Source organism: Anticarsia gemmatalis, chromosome 12 (genome assembly GCF_050436995.1).
Source record: "Anticarsia gemmatalis isolate Benzon Research Colony breed Stoneville strain chromosome 12, ilAntGemm2 primary, whole genome shotgun sequence".
Classification (NCBI taxonomy): domain Eukaryota; kingdom Metazoa; phylum Arthropoda; class Insecta; order Lepidoptera; family Erebidae; genus Anticarsia; species Anticarsia gemmatalis.
Window position 1 is genome coordinate 1,581,760 of NC_134756.1, and position 15,785 is coordinate 1,597,544.

The 15,785-nt window shown below is 36.9% G+C and overlaps 1 protein-coding gene across 2 annotated transcripts in view; it reads left to right on the forward strand.

Annotated features, from left to right (window-relative positions):
* norpA (no receptor potential A) overlaps positions 1-15,785 on the forward strand; it is a 113,180-nt gene that overhangs the window by 94,714 nt on the left and 2,681 nt on the right. For both annotated transcript variants that reach the window (XM_076121112.1, XM_076121111.1), the window contains exons 8-21: positions 1,134-1,300; positions 1,796-2,006; positions 3,355-3,613; positions 4,349-4,528; positions 5,273-5,426; positions 5,879-6,036; positions 6,450-6,656; positions 7,070-7,234; positions 7,746-7,950; positions 8,478-8,609; positions 11,370-11,550; positions 13,452-13,655; positions 15,051-15,207; positions 15,564-15,653. In XM_076121112.1, coding sequence (XP_075977227.1) covers positions 1,134-1,300; positions 1,796-2,006; positions 3,355-3,613; positions 4,349-4,528; positions 5,273-5,426; positions 5,879-6,036; positions 6,450-6,656; positions 7,070-7,234; positions 7,746-7,950; positions 8,478-8,609; positions 11,370-11,550; positions 13,452-13,655; positions 15,051-15,207; positions 15,564-15,653 — 2,470 coding nt within the window. The remainder of the gene's footprint in view (positions 1-1,133; positions 1,301-1,795; positions 2,007-3,354; positions 3,614-4,348; positions 4,529-5,272; positions 5,427-5,878; positions 6,037-6,449; positions 6,657-7,069; positions 7,235-7,745; positions 7,951-8,477; positions 8,610-11,369; positions 11,551-13,451; positions 13,656-15,050; positions 15,208-15,563; positions 15,654-15,785) is intronic.

Sequence of the window (15,785 nt, forward strand, 5' to 3'; positions counted from 1 at the left end):
ACAGAACTCAAGAAATTGTTAAACATGCGCGACCAAAATAAACAGACTAAACGCTCACTTGTTAGGTACTTACAATGGCTGATTATCCTAAGTTTAAGCAGAATACCTACCGTTTTTTCAAGAAACATGGTTAATAAATTAATTTGGATTTTCAAAGTTAGTATTATAGTCAAAATCGGTGCTAAATATCGTAATTTTCGGCTCAAACATCGATATATTGTTCACATCCCTACACTTTCCAAACTTGTAATGTTTGTGTCAATCAGACCCCGAGAGGCCCTCAATTTGTTCGTGAAAAGTTACAAACACTTCGTTAATCTGTTAGGAAAAGTTTAGTATGTACTCTCAATCGTTGAGTCGAACATTACAACTTACTTATGTATGGCTTATTTATTTGGGAAAAATATAAAAGGTTGTTTAGTTTGAAACACAATCTATACTAATATTATAAAGCTGAAGAGTTTGTTTGTTTGTTTGTTTGAACGCGCTAATCTTAGGAGCTACTGGTCCGATTTGAAAAATTCTTTCAGTGTTAGATAGTCCATTTATCGAGGAAGGCTATAGGCTTTATATCATCACGCTACGACCAATAGGAGCAGAGTACCAATGAAAAATGTTACAAAAACGGGGAAAATTATGATTCTCTTATGTGACGCAAGCGAAGTTGCGCGGGTCGGCTAGTGTTTAATACTTTTGAAAGGTAACTCTTTTTTGGGCGTACTGTTGAGTCAAACCTAGTATTATAATCATGATGTTATTCCTTCACGGTAGTATGTTACCACTCTAGGACTCCCTTAAAGTATTAAATACATAAAATACTCCCTTAAAGTATAGATTTCGATGTAAATATATAAAAAAACGGTCATCTCTCCAAACGAATCAGATCTTGTAATATGGTAATCAAATAACTGATACATCTACTTTAATCTTCCAGACGCATAAGTACATATGTATATTTTTAGATACATTTATAACTAGGCTTAGATCAGATACATTGATACATGTTATGAATAGGTATCTACTCTAAAAAATACTCTTTTGTATGGCATGCGAAATTCTCCCTTCATTATAAAAATTCCCTCTCCTATTTCATGTACCGTCATTTTCATAGATCTTTTCGCTTGTCTCTCCAGCACTCAAGGCAAATCAGACCGCATCAACCTGGACCAGTTCGTGAACTTCCTGAACGAGAAGCAGCGTGATCCTCGACTCAACGAGATCTTGTATCCGCTGTACGACGAGAAGAGAGCGGCAGAGATCATTAATACGTATGAACAGAATGAAGAGGCGAAAAATGACAGTGAGTTTAACTACGAATATTTAACATGTTTTAATTTTGGTAATAAGTTAAAAATTAAGCAGATTTCGCAAAGCTGAAAGAGTAAGACCTCAATCCACAAATGATTACAAATGACTAAACGTAATGTTTATTAAAGGACAATAGGATTTAGGAAAGAGTTTAAGGTTTTTGCTTTCCATCCACACGCAAAGTAGTTAATCCTGGCGTTCTTTTTGATAGCATTTCGTAATGGGAAATACGCCTACATTTCGCCACTAATAAAGTTCAGCCCATGTGGGCGAGCCTATTGAAATTTACCGGGCACACCAAACTCCGGGCTACTACTATTAAGAAATATTCTGTTTTTAATAAGAAGAGACTAATATATAATATTCTTGTTCATGACCAGCAGTCGGTTACATTGCCGTTCGCACCAAAGAGGCAGTTATTTAATACAAAATGAAAGAAAAAGCTCTTGTCTTGTCAATTAACTAAATCAAACAACCTACATTCCAGAATGCCTCACAAAAGACGGTCTGATCCGCTACCTGATGTCTGACGAGAACGCGCCGGTGTTCCTGGACAGACTGGACAACTACATGGACATGGATCAGCCACTAGCCCACTACTACATCAACTCCTCACACAACACCTACCTGTCTGGCCGACAGTTCGGCGGAAAGAGTTCTGTGGAGATGTACCGACAAGTGCTGCTGGCTGGATGCAGGTATGTACCATTTCTTAAGGATTATTATTAATGCTAGTTCTCGGAAGCGTAGTACAATCCCTGAGGTCCTGTAGTGGATGTGGAACCGTGAAAAATAGGCTTTCTGATGATAGGAATCATCTGGCGGTGTCTTGTGGATTCTGGGCAAATTGGTATTATATTGTTACCCCACTGCACTGTTCGTTCCTTGTTGATTTAATAGCTAAGATTATTCCTTACAATGTTTTCTGTAAACGTTTTGTAAAGGGACCTCTATAATCATGCCTTCTTGAACATAAGGATGTTTTTCCTCCCAGAGGTTTGCAATGCTACGTTATTGTGTTGATATCTCATGCATAGCACGCATCCCATAAGACACATCCATAGCACGCATTCTTCCATATAATAATTGGTGGATATTAAATGTATCTGTAGCAACGTTGTATAGCATACATCTGGTGGAAAGGCACCCTTTTCGTAGAGTAAAGACAGCGTTTCTAGAAAATGCTCTTTTATCTCTTCTCAATATCTTTCTCAGTTTCTTCAAACATAATTGGATACATTCTCCTGAAATACCTTTTCCGTCCGTAGATAATGCAAGTCTGTTCACCTACATTATTCATGCAAACAGATGCACACGAAACTCGGCACCAAACTTTAGATTTCAACGAACTAAGAGGATAGAACTTGGAAGTAGCACAAGTTAAATGCTGACATCTACTGCATAATCCATGTTAAAAACTTCCTTACTCTCTCCAACTTAAATTGAACTTTTCAGTCTTTAATCCTTAGCCTGTCTTATCCGTCTTCACACTTGTTTATTATGAGTTCGAAAGTTAATTATTACAAGCTGGCATCCGTCAGCGCTGGAATTAATCGAGCCTTATTAATTAGAAGTTTGTTCGGAGATCTTTGATGGTGTGGAAGTAATTGGTTTCGTGTTCTGTTTTAATGAAGCTGTTTTTATTAAATACTTTGTTGAGTTTGAGACTGTAGGTGTGTTGTGTAGTTGATGTTATAGGTAAACGTGTGATCAGGAGTCGTGAAAATATTTTTTTGTAAATCATTGTTTCCTTTCGGTAATTGGTTCATCGTTTTCATGTTTTTGTTTTAAAAATACTTTGGTATTGAGTACATTCACTAATACTTACTTATATTGATCATTGATATGAGTATTTTTGCTAGGTGACTACCTAAATAAAGAAAAACTTGGAAAGACTTTTCTTTTTTCCTTCTTTTGAATTACAATATAACTTTTACCTGTATTTTTACCTGTATTTCTCCTTTCATCTCTTATTTATATTTGCAGTTTTGGTAAAGTTTATATTTTTCATCGTATATTCAAATAAAACTTATCTTTTTCTTCCAGATGCGTAGAACTTGACTGCTGGGACGGCAAAGGCGAAGACGAAGAACCAATCATAACCCACGGCATGGCGATGTGCACAGACATCCTCTTCAAAGACGTCATCTACGCGCTAAGAGATACAGCCTTCGTGACCTCAGACTATCCAATCATCCTATCTTTCGAGAACCATTGCTGCAAAGCCCAGCAATACAAACTGGCTAAATACTGCGATGAAATTCTAGGAGATCTTTTGCTGAAGGAACCGTTATCTGAACACCCTGTAAGTGTTCCCTTGGTTAGTTACATTTTGATGAGAAATAATTGCACGTGCATGGTCGTTGCACGTTCACAGAAACATGCTTAATATTATAATTGTAATTGTGTTCATTGTGAATGCTTGCAGGATCGTCATATTTTTTATTCAGTCATATCAATTTTTGGGTAAGAGATTACAGTTTTTTTATAAATCGTAAGGCTGTGTTTATTTTTCAAAACAGCTGCTTTCAACTCTGGGAGAGTGAAAAAGGATAAAGGGGGTTCTAGATTTGATCGTTATAATAAACATTTTTTTACACATTCACATACACACACGCAACGACATTCAAACAGCAAATGTATGCTTATCATGAATTACACCATAAACTGTTTTTCGGAGTTGCGTAAGTTGCATGAAATACATAAGATTTTTTATATTGATTTTTCGACTTAAAATGACTTAACATCGGGGAACTGTAAAACAATAAATACGTTTCCAAATATTAAACAGTTCAATATTCCATAGACAAAGGATAAATATGAAATGGGTGTATAGATAATAAAATAGATGAAAATTTTCCAGAAAAAGACACCATGTTCTAATTAAATTTAAGGTGGATGCTATCAATCTACATATTTTTAAATTATATCACTCGTAATTTTAAGCAAACATCTTCTTACTTCTTCTTTAAAAGGTTACTTATATCAAAAATTATGCAATACCAGCAAATAGCTAAAAAATCATACGTAAATTTCTCAGCTGGAGCCAGGAGTGCCTCTTCCTCCCCCCTCAGCGCTGAAGCGTAAGATCCTCATCAAGAACAAGCGCCTGAAGCCCGAGGTGGAGAAGCAGGAGTTAGAGCTGTTCCGTCAGGGTCAGTTTGTGATTGAAGATGAGGAGAAAGAAGACGCTTCTGCTGTCGCTATTACTGATAAGAAGGTTGGTAGTTTATGTGGTCTTCGTGGCTTAGTTAACAACAGCCGCGTGGATCGATCTCTGAGATTAAGCCATGCTTGCCGAGGTTGTTCTGAGGATGGGTGACCATCTTACACATACTGCAGTTCCTTCGTGTTTCAGAAGGCACGTTAAATTGTGGGTCCCCGCTGTAATTTTCCAAGATCTTTGACAGTCGTTAACAGTAATCAGAAGCTTGAAAGTCTGACAACCAGTCTTAACGAAGGGTATCGTACTATCGTGTTATATCGTACTATGTGAAGGTCCGACAGGCAATCGCTCCATGTAAAACACTGGTATTCAGCTGCATCCGGTGAGACTGGAAGCCGACTCCAATATAACTTGTTATATTGGAGTCGGCTAACGCTATTAAAAGTGCTGATCTGATGGTTAAGGACTTGGTTAGTGTATAAGATTTACGATAAGGAGGTAGTGAGTTGGAATCCTTGGCATTAACATAAATCTTTGACGGAGTTATCAACATAACAATAGTTTGTGGAAAATTTTAAATTTAATACTGAAATCTGAATGAAATTAATAAGAGAAAATAAAGTAAAGATTGAAAAAAAGAATATTTTGTTTGTAATCTGCTATTTAATGATAACGAAGTTGTAACACCAGCTAAGTTTTTATTGTTTGATCCCCAAATCAACAAAAAATATCCTCTTACGTACATGTTGGAAAATAAATCTTTGCAGCTTATATTATAAAATGGACTTTTCTCTCCAGCCTGAAGAGATAGTAGCAGAAGCAGCATCAGCGGGTGACGACGCGCCCCCTCCGGTGGCGTACACGGGCTCCACCACCAACGTGCACCCCTGGCTCTCGTCCATGGTCAACTACGCGCAGCCCATCAAGTTCCAGGGATTCGAGGAGGCTGACAGTACGTATATCCACTCATATATCTCAATATTATTAATGTGAAAATCTGTCTATTTCTGCCTATTTTTTACTCGTGGAATGCATGAAATTGCATCCTATACTCCCGGGGGAATGCAGGGGTAAACTACTGTACCGTTTGTGATGAAATTTAGTATGAAAGTACTTGAAAATGCAGGACTAAGCTTCTGCAATTTATTCTTTCAAAAATTGTCCCCTAAGAATTAAAATCCAGGCTCACATTTTTGTCACCCAAAAGTGTGATCAATGATCAATAATATGATGATGTTCACAATAAAAACATTTGTCTTGATAGGTCAGAAAATGTTATGAATATATCTTGAAGTTCAAATTCCTATATCTTAGTTTTTCGCCATATTTTATGCCCTTAGCTACCTCATCAAGTCATTAGTTTTATGTAATACTCTATAACTAAAATATTTCTTTATCTTTCAGAGCGCAACATCCACCACAACATGTCATCGTTCGCGGAGACCACCGGAATGAACTACCTCAAGACACAAGCCATAGACTTTGTCAACTACAACAAGAGACAGATGTCCAGGATCTATCCCAAGGGCACCCGGGCTGACTCATCTAACTACATGCCACAGGTATATATCACCACTTGTTAAAATTACGAATTTACAGCGGTTTCCAGACGCGCCTGCCATGTCACCTATTGTACTGCTATTTTGTTTAAAAATTATCGGGACTGTTTCCTAAGATAATGCAGACCCGAGGTTGCAATATAGGGTAGTAAGAAGCTTGTTTTCACGTGATATATGCCCACGGCGAATAACCGGGCCTGTTGTGGACGAAAGCCTTAATATATAAATTACCTAAAATTTCAAACTCTACAATTTTGCAGTCTGTATTTTCGGTTTTGTCTGGTACAAATCATAATCTAATTCTGAAATTCGGCTATTAATTAATATTAACAACATTCAGAATCCTGCAAAGCTCCAGTCAACTAACAAAAGACGCCTTACAGTGAACATTTAATTCAATAAAACTATCTCCCCAGGTATTCTGGAACGCGGGCTGCCAAATGGTATCCCTAAACTTTCAAACATCAGACCTGCCGATGCAGCTGAACCAGGGCAAGTTCGAGTACAACGGCAACTGCGGGTACTTGCTCAAGCCGGACTTCATGCGGCGAGCCGACAGGAGCTTCGACCCCTTCGCCGATGCGCCGGTAGATGGCGTGATCGCTGCACAGTGCTCTGTACAGGTAAATAACCGAGTTTAAAAAGGAGTAGATACTCAATTGTTTTTCTTTCTTATTTGGTTTTGTGTACATATTCTGAATCGGGACAAATTTTATCAATTCACATGATAGTTAAAGTAAAAAGGCACTGGGGTTCGTTGTTTCCTGAGCCTGGCAAAGTGTTATGACGACTCCACATTAGTGCCGTGAATATTTTACGTGATGAACAATGTTAAGATTTTAATGATCGGGATGTGGTTTGGAGCTTCCTCCATAAAAATGTTCATTCAGTTTATACCTCCTTAATTACGCAATTTTGACTACAAATATAACCCATTATTTTATTAGTATCATGGTACATAAAAACTTTCCCGATCAATCCGTGTTTTAGTACAAAGTTTCTGAAACAAAATACTAAAGCATCACTCTCATTCCAGGTGATCGCAGGTCAGTTTTTATCTGACAAGAAGATCGGCACGTACGTGGAGGTGGACATGTACGGTCTACCGACAGACACCATTCGTAAAGAGTTCAGGACGCGCATGGTGCCGGCCAACGGCCTCAACCCGGTGTACAATGAGGAACCGTTCCTGTTCCGAAAGGTAAACTTAGTAAAACTCTATTGATTATTACGGTTCCTTACCCAAAGGGTCAAAACGGTACCTTATTACTAAGCATCCGCTGTCTATCTGTCCGTCTGTCCGTCTGCCACCAGGTTGAATCTCATAACCCGTAGTAGCTGGGAAGCTGAAGTTTTCACAAATTATGAACTTTATATTGAGTTTATTTTGATGTGTTTATTCTGTTGCGCGGTCGATAGTGTGTGCTACTGCCGCACAAGAGGTCTCGGGTTCAAATCCTGGGTCGGGCCAAAAAGTATATTCTATAAATTTTTGTTAAGATTTTCTTAGAAATTCCCCGGAGTCAGGAAGTTGAGGTATTAGATCTCCAGCCTCGGAGAGCACGTAAAGCCGTAGGTCCTGCGCCTGACCTCTCACTGGTCGTGTTGGTTATCCGTCCCACCAGGCTATGAGAGTGGACACTATAAACCATGTCCTGCAAAAAAATCTATGTGTAAAATGAATGATTTAATCCACATTCGTTACCTACCAGGTCGTACTCCCAGACCTGGCGGTCCTCCGTTTCGGAGTCTACGACGAGAACGGCAAGCTCCTCGGACAACGCATTCTCCCCCTGGACGGCTTGCAGGCCGGCTACCGGCACATCTCGCTCAGGACTGAGGCCAACTTCCCCATGTCTCTGCCCATGCTGTTCTGTAATATCGAGCTCAAGATCTACGTGCCTGATGGTTTTGAAGGTACGAGTTTTAAGATAACTTAATAAATAATATTTAACTGTTGTTATTTGACCTCCATGGGGCAGTGGTACCTAAAGGTGGTCACGTGTAGCCTCGTGGTGGTCACGTGTAGTGAGTGTGTCGGGTCGAGGATCGTCGTCGGGAGGTCGGGGGTTCGATTCCCACACGAAACAAATCTTTCTGTCGTCCTCTCATAAATGCATAGTGCAGGCGTTGTCTTTTTAGATAGATATGTATATAATTTAAACAGCGATGAACTATTAAATCTACTCATTTGAAAAAAGACGCAAATCTGAAACGCAAATATGACAAATGGATGAGTTCTTTGCCGATTTTTTTGTTTGATGGTTCTAAAGACCACATTTTAAAGTTAATTCCTTGTAATATTTTTTTATCTACCTGTTTTATATGAATTACAAAAAGTGGGTTTTGTATATAGTTTAACAATACATAAAGGTACCATTAATTAAGTATTCTAAATACTACTCCATACTTACAGTTATAAAACACGGTTTTCTTTGTTATAGATTTCATGGCAGCGCTATCAGACCCTCGTGCGTTCATGGGCGCGGCCAAGGAACGTACCGATAAGGTGAAACAGATGGGCATCGAGGAGACAGGACCCGAGAAGAAGGTCCAGCTCGAAGAGAAGAAGGAAGGTGAGAGAGTAGCAATAACATAGCTATGTTGGAGGTTTGGGCCTAAAAATTATGCAGTTCTAATTGTGTACTTATTTAGTAGGTTTTTGCGTCTTTGTATTATTTTGGTGTTAAAATAACGATTTTGGTACTTAAGTTCATAAAATCACGCCCTCCTCCCATTGGGGTAGGCAGAGATCAAGAGAGAATCTAAATTGGTATTTCTTATATTGTTAAAAGATGCTTAGTCTGAGGTCTTCTTGGGGAAAAAAGCCTATTAACAGAAAAAATATGTCTGAAAGATAATATTAACATGAAAGGGGTTAGGTAATAACGTTTTTAAGTATTTTCATTGCAAAAGATTTTGCCTAAAAGCCAATACTACCGAAATTAGGTACAAAATTCGTATACAGTTTATCTCCCTAAAATACTCATAATATAACAAAGATCTCTGAATTCCACAAAGTCATTAATCCCACTTCACACAAACAGTATATTCGCGGAAAGTGCATTTAACAATAACATTTACATATTTACTGCACTTCTCTTAGAAATCATTGACCTGACAGTGAAATACATTTGGTTTATTGTTTCCCTGAAAATTTAAGTGTATTTAGTAATATTATATTATTATACTATCTTACGTCCATAGCTTCGTCCGTATAAAAGAGCCTGTATCGTTTTTCTAAATATAATCTATAACCCTGTATAATTTTATAGAAATCGTCTCAGATTTTTAAAAAAATTAAAGAATTTTGAAGGAAGAAGGAATACACATTTAGATTTGCAATAGAAGTATTGTTAAATAAGTGTCATTATAAAATTGTATATATCAAGAAACGCGTAAAAAGTACTTTCCGTGAAAGCACACACGCTAGCTTTTAAAGCTGAATTGTTAATACCTTGGTCTTATTATGCTTTGAATAGTATTATGATACTAATAATATAAATGTGGAACCTAAACCTAGTAAGTATGGATAGATGTATGTTTGTTACTTTTCACTGTACGGATTTTAATGAAATACACAGGTAGCATAAGACCTACATTATCACATAGAATATTTTTTTACACTGGGAAATCTTTTCACGCAAATGAAGTTGCGGTCATTACCTAGTATTAAAATAAAACTCATACAAAACTCTACTATAACCAGATGGCTATAAAACATATTCGCATAATACCACACAACTCGCCATCATTCATAAACATTATCTATCTTTACCAAAGGTTAGAGTACAGAAACCATGAGATTTTTACCATAGTTTACTTTACACGTTCCACCAACGTTTGCTAGAAATAGCTAGTGGCTTCATAATATAATTTCCGCAGTTTATTTACGCGAAAGCTTAACCGGCCGACTAATCCGAGCTGTGTATGACATGCAACAGATATTTTAAGATTCATTCTATTTTGTGCGGGGTTTGAGTTACGAGAGGAAGCGGGGATGGTAGCGGGTTTGTACCGCGCTGACCAAGCGTTTTGACAACGCGTGAAATTAGTAACAGACGTAGGTAAATTTGTCTTAAGTGTGTTCTTATAAATGTACTTAGTGAAGTATTTGCAGCCTTTTGGGAAGATAACTTTAGAATTGTTAACATTTCGGTGTGTCACAGAGCTCAAAACAAACCTACAGATAAGTAGATCCTGAAAGGACATATATTTTATAGCTGATAATTTTAAAAAAGGAAGATAGATGATATTGTTATCTACACATACTTTTGTTTAGGAATAATACCCATCCGACAAAGAGACATAGTTTTTTTCGACATATCAGCAATAGTGAATACGTGTGATTACGTGGCAATGAAGCATCGGCATAATAATGTAACTTACGACCTCCGTTTACCCATTATTTTAAGCAAAATGGACTGAATACCTATTAATCATCGGCATGAATGAAACCTGTTGATTCATTAATTCATTACTATAAACCAATTCACCGAAAATTATTGGTTACTTTTAAAAGCCTCTGTGGCGCACAGGTTTAAGTCACCACGTGAAGGTCGTGATAAATTAATTGTGCAATCCACAAATAGTTGTTTCGGGTCTGGTTGTACTTTTGTCTGTTAATTGTACGTTTGTAAAAGTCCCCGCGACACAAGAGCAATTATTAGTGCGGGAGTTGTCTTTAAAAATAAGCTTATAACTTCGACCACACACCAGACATATTACCTTAAATATTTCAGTGCACAGATGTTCTGTATCAGATATGTTCGTTACAAGTCCAGTTTCACTCAACTTGTCCGTGCATACACTCTGACGATGAGTACCGTGTCGTTTTGTTTAGGTAAGCGTGTCTATTGTGTCGAAAAGTTGATAGGAAAAGTGCATCACTGTGTCGTAGTTGGAAAACTGCGAGTGATTTTGTTGTGTCAAGTTTTTTTTTATTCGTGGTTAATGATTGAATATTTGTTTATAGTTTTTAGTGTGCATTTATGATAAATAAACGAAGAATGTAGTTTAAATCCGTTTTGATTTATGTATTTTGAAATCTTTAATTTGAAGGCATTAAGAGAAGTTTTTAGTTCAAGTGATGTATCCTAAAACAAATTGCGTTTTAAAACGAATACATATACATTCGCACTACGTTGCAGTTCATTAAGCAAAAATTATCAAAATAAGTCAACTTCTATTCTCAATAATGGTCCGAAATTTAGTCATGCCTCGTATTTGGCAAAAAATCTACCTTTAGTTTCATGTAAAATATCAAATAATTCACTGTAATTCGAAAAATCAACTACGGTTCCAAAATTAACCTTCTATCAATTTTCTTTCCCCAGAGCCTCCTCTAGTCTTCGAGCCGATCACGGTGGAGTCTCTCCGCCAAGAGAAGGGCTTCGTGAAGACCGGACGCAAGCAGCAGAAGGACTTGGAAGCCATGAGGAAACGCCACTCTAAGGAGAAGATGGCGCTGCAGAAGACGCAGTGCTCTGCTCTTGAGAAGATGATCAAGGGAAAGAAGTAAGTAATGGTTTTCTTATCATATAAGCAACTTTTAAAGTCTAGTGAACGTTTAATTACGAGAGGAGACACTTGTCCAGAAGAAGGATTTTATGTTACAATATTGAAATAAAGTTAAATGTTTCATTACCTTTGCCCCGCATTATATTTTGTGGGGATAACGGAATAAAAAATAAGGATAATTGACTTACTGAACTTATGCTTCATTAATAATTCATTTATCATATAGTTTGTGGTTATCCTAGTGTCAAATTCATTCATTTATTCATCGTATAGTTTGTGGTTAGTGTCGGAGTTGTTCAAGCTGCTCGAAGACCTTTGAAATGGTTTAATTATTCCCAAAAAATTATAGACAATGATAACTAACAAACATGTAGAGTAGGGGTCTTTAGTAGTTACCTTTTCGCACCTACTTATGTGCTTACTATCATTGATGTAACCATTGTGTTAGCTAGTCTATCATCAGCAGCTATTATCGTGATATTTACGCGGATTTAAATAAAAAATACAAAAGTTTTGTATTCCATGTATCAGATCGAGTTAACCTTAAAATTATTTAAAACCTAATAAACACATTGAAAAACATTTCTTCTTCTACGCCACGTAATGAGGCTTCATTTATATACTTCCAAGCTGTTTACTTCTTACTACAATTATCATTTTTCTTCTCCCTAATTATATAAATTTATTGTTTGTTTATCTATAAATAACGGTCATTATACGCCTACAGAAATTCATTCACAGTGGTCTTCGCGGTCTTAAACTATCGATAGCTATCGACTTTCTGTCAAGTGTTTGACGTTTGAACGATATAAAAAAAACATGTCTTTTGACTTGACGTTAGACGCGCTAAGAACAATTTTCTTAATCATTAGCAAGGCCAGGGTAGCTTACATTGATTTGTTTGTGTGTGTTGTTTTATTATTTTTTATTTTTTTTCCTTTTTCCGTCTATGTGAATATTTACGCGCGAAATGAAATTATTTCCGAATTTTAAGAGCAATTAATTGTATTGCTAATCATCGGGAATTACCGCAACGTACTTTGAGTTATAAGCGTTATAGCATATTATAACCATAAAATAAAATTTAAAAATAAACCACCATTTCACTACATGAATCAAAGAGTAAAGAGTAATCTCATAATATATAAATGACTGCTAAGTATCAGTTATTTTAGCAATGGCCACTTGAAGAACGTAATATTTCATCATAGTTGTAATGGAGTTGTTGGGCGATTGCCATAATATATCATTTTATAGGCAGATTGCATGTTATTTTAAGCTGGAAGCTAATTTTGTAATGATATTAAGAGCACCTGTCTATTTACTCCGTATTTGTTCAGGTAACCTTGTACAAGAGTACTGCAAAAGTAACGACTTTTTTTTCGAAAGTTTTGACTGAACTACCCACAAGTTACAATCGAAGTGTAAACCTAAAATTTTACCTTGGTTGGAGACATAACAAAAGAAAGGATTTGTCATGGACAACAAATAAATTCTTTTGTTATGTCCACAATTATATTCTTACAAACAAGTCATTATTATCAGTAGGTACCCCAAAATTGAATCTGTACCGCGATTCTGTACAATTGGTACTGTCGTTTTCGAAAGTTTGACAATTAGAATGCCAAAATAGTTCCTACGCCGCCCGTCAGAGGCGCTGGTCAGATTTTCATAAAACATTGCTCGATAGCTAGCCGGTTGTCGGTAGTCGATAGTGGTAAAGAATGGAGCTAAAGCAACTTTACAATTAAGGACTAAAAAATATAATATTGCATCATTTTCATTGTTCAATCCAAGACCAGAATTTTCAAAATCTAAGTATAAAACTCTTTTTTACTTCTATATTGAAGCTAGTACTACGTTCTTTGTTACTAACACTTCAATTTTCCCCTTTCCAGCAAAGACCAACTCAGCAACGACGCATCCTTCCGCAAGCTGGTGAACGAGCAAGCCACAGCCTGGAGCGAGCTGGTGGCTCGTCACCGAGTTGAAGAATGGACCAGCGCTCGCAGCCGGCTGAATGAACAGCGAGACTTGCTGAAGAAGATGATGGAGCAGACCCAGCTGGCGCAGATGAAGCAGTTGGAGGGCAAACATGAGAGGTACGGTGGAACAATTATTATAAGTATTGGAGAGAATACAAAGTGTAGATTGGAATAGTAAGAAAAGTGGATGGTAGGGTAAAATCGCGGAAAATATACGTCTAAAAGATTGGTTTCGTTAGAAAATATGAGGTTCTCTACTTATACTTACATATTGGCCAGAAGGCTAGCAAAGCAAAACTTAATTTTAGGGTGCCGCAGCTGAATCGCATAAAACGAAATCCTTTTATTGAATCTAGTAAAAATAGGATTATGTCAATACTTATTGGGGAAATATCTATCGAAGAAAACATTTACAGTTCACTTTTCTCTATATAAATCTTACAGAAATTAAAAAAATCTTAGCTTTTAACATATTACTCGACACGGAAATCGAACTTAAAACTCGTACACTGCCAAACAACCTAAAGAGTCAGTCAAAACAGTTCTTTGTACAAAAGAATGTATTAAAAACCTGAAATAACTTCATAAACTTGAAACAAACCAAGGTCAATTTAAAACACTCATAAACTTCTTTTAAAATCAACAAAAACCTGCTAACTGATTGTTAACACGTTTATTACGTACAAAGTAAATTGTTCAACGATTTGTTTAATTTACTACACCATTAAGACTGAAATGCCTTGGCAGATCCGCTTTGTATGTGTTCAAGTATTGAAGAGTTTGTACTGTGTTACGGTATGGTGTTTATAGGATTATAACCTTTGTTGTGTCTGGGTTTAGGTTTTACTTTTAACTGCACGTTTGGCGCAGTGGTTTAAGCGGTCACCTCGCCGCAACAACCGGAGCGCCGCGTGTGGTGGGTTCGAATCCCACCCGGGACAAATCTTTGTGTGATGAGCACGAGTATTTGTTCTGAGCCTGGATGTTAATTTATCTATATAAGTATGTATTTAGAAGTATATAAGTATGTTTATCAGTTATTTGGTTACCATAGTACAAGCTCTGCTTAGTTTGGAATCAAATGACCGTGTGTGAGTTGTCCAATCATCATATTTATTTATTTAATTTCAGTGCATTTAGGGCCGATTTCTAAATGTTCTGGTAATTGGAATGATTACTTGAATAAAGTCATATTGTGATAGTTATTTATCTTCTACTAAAGCCAGCTTATTATACGATTGAAAATACTGCAATATGACGTCACAGGTTAACATTTTGGCTGTAATAAATTAAAAATAAGTAAAAAAAAATCCCGATTCTCCGTAAAGTCCTAAATTTAAATTTCTCTGGTAATACGGTGATATTTTAGGGTACCCCTTTACCCAAAATTTGATATAAAATGCTTTCAATATTTTTTTTAATATTATAAACTCACGCGTCTCTTCGGATTACAAATTTGGACTTCACGTTACATTTGATATTTTCGAATAACTTAAATTTTATCGTCTTCAGGGAGCTGAAGGAAATGAACGCTCGTCAAGCGAAGATCAGCATGGAGACCAGCAAGGAGGTCGCCAACGACAAGACCCTCAAGACCAAGCAGGAGAAGGACAGACGACTCCGCGAGAAGAAGCAGAACAACACCAAGAAATTCTTGGATGAGAGGAAGGTGGGTTCTCGAAGCTATTGACACTTCTTTAAAAGACATTAGAAATAATTTTTCATTTGTCACAAGTCCCGAAGCCGAACTAAGAAGTGCTCTTGTGTCGTGGGGACTTTTACAAGTATACTAACAACGGACAATAAGTGTAACTAAAATAAGCAATTTGTGGATCGCACAAATATTTATTTCGTGTCGAAATGGGACCAACGAAGCATAATGGCATGGCGACCACCTTACCCACTGCGCCGTGGAGGCATAAGATCTTTGTGCTACGTACTGATTAATGCATATTACGAACATTAGGTGACATTGCTAACGAATATTGCAGCAATGTTTATAATTTACGAATAAAATATTTCCAGACCCAAACCATCAAGCAGAACCGCGAGAAGGAAAAGCTGAAGGTGACCCATGACAAGCAGATGGAGGAGCTCTCCAAGGACATTGATAACGTACGTAAAATCTGATGTTACAGAAACATAACACTGTCCTAAACTTTCATAAAACCTGCGGTGAATAATTGAATGACTAATTCATTCATCACGATTCTTTTTCGGCATACATTATGGTCTGTCTGCAATAGC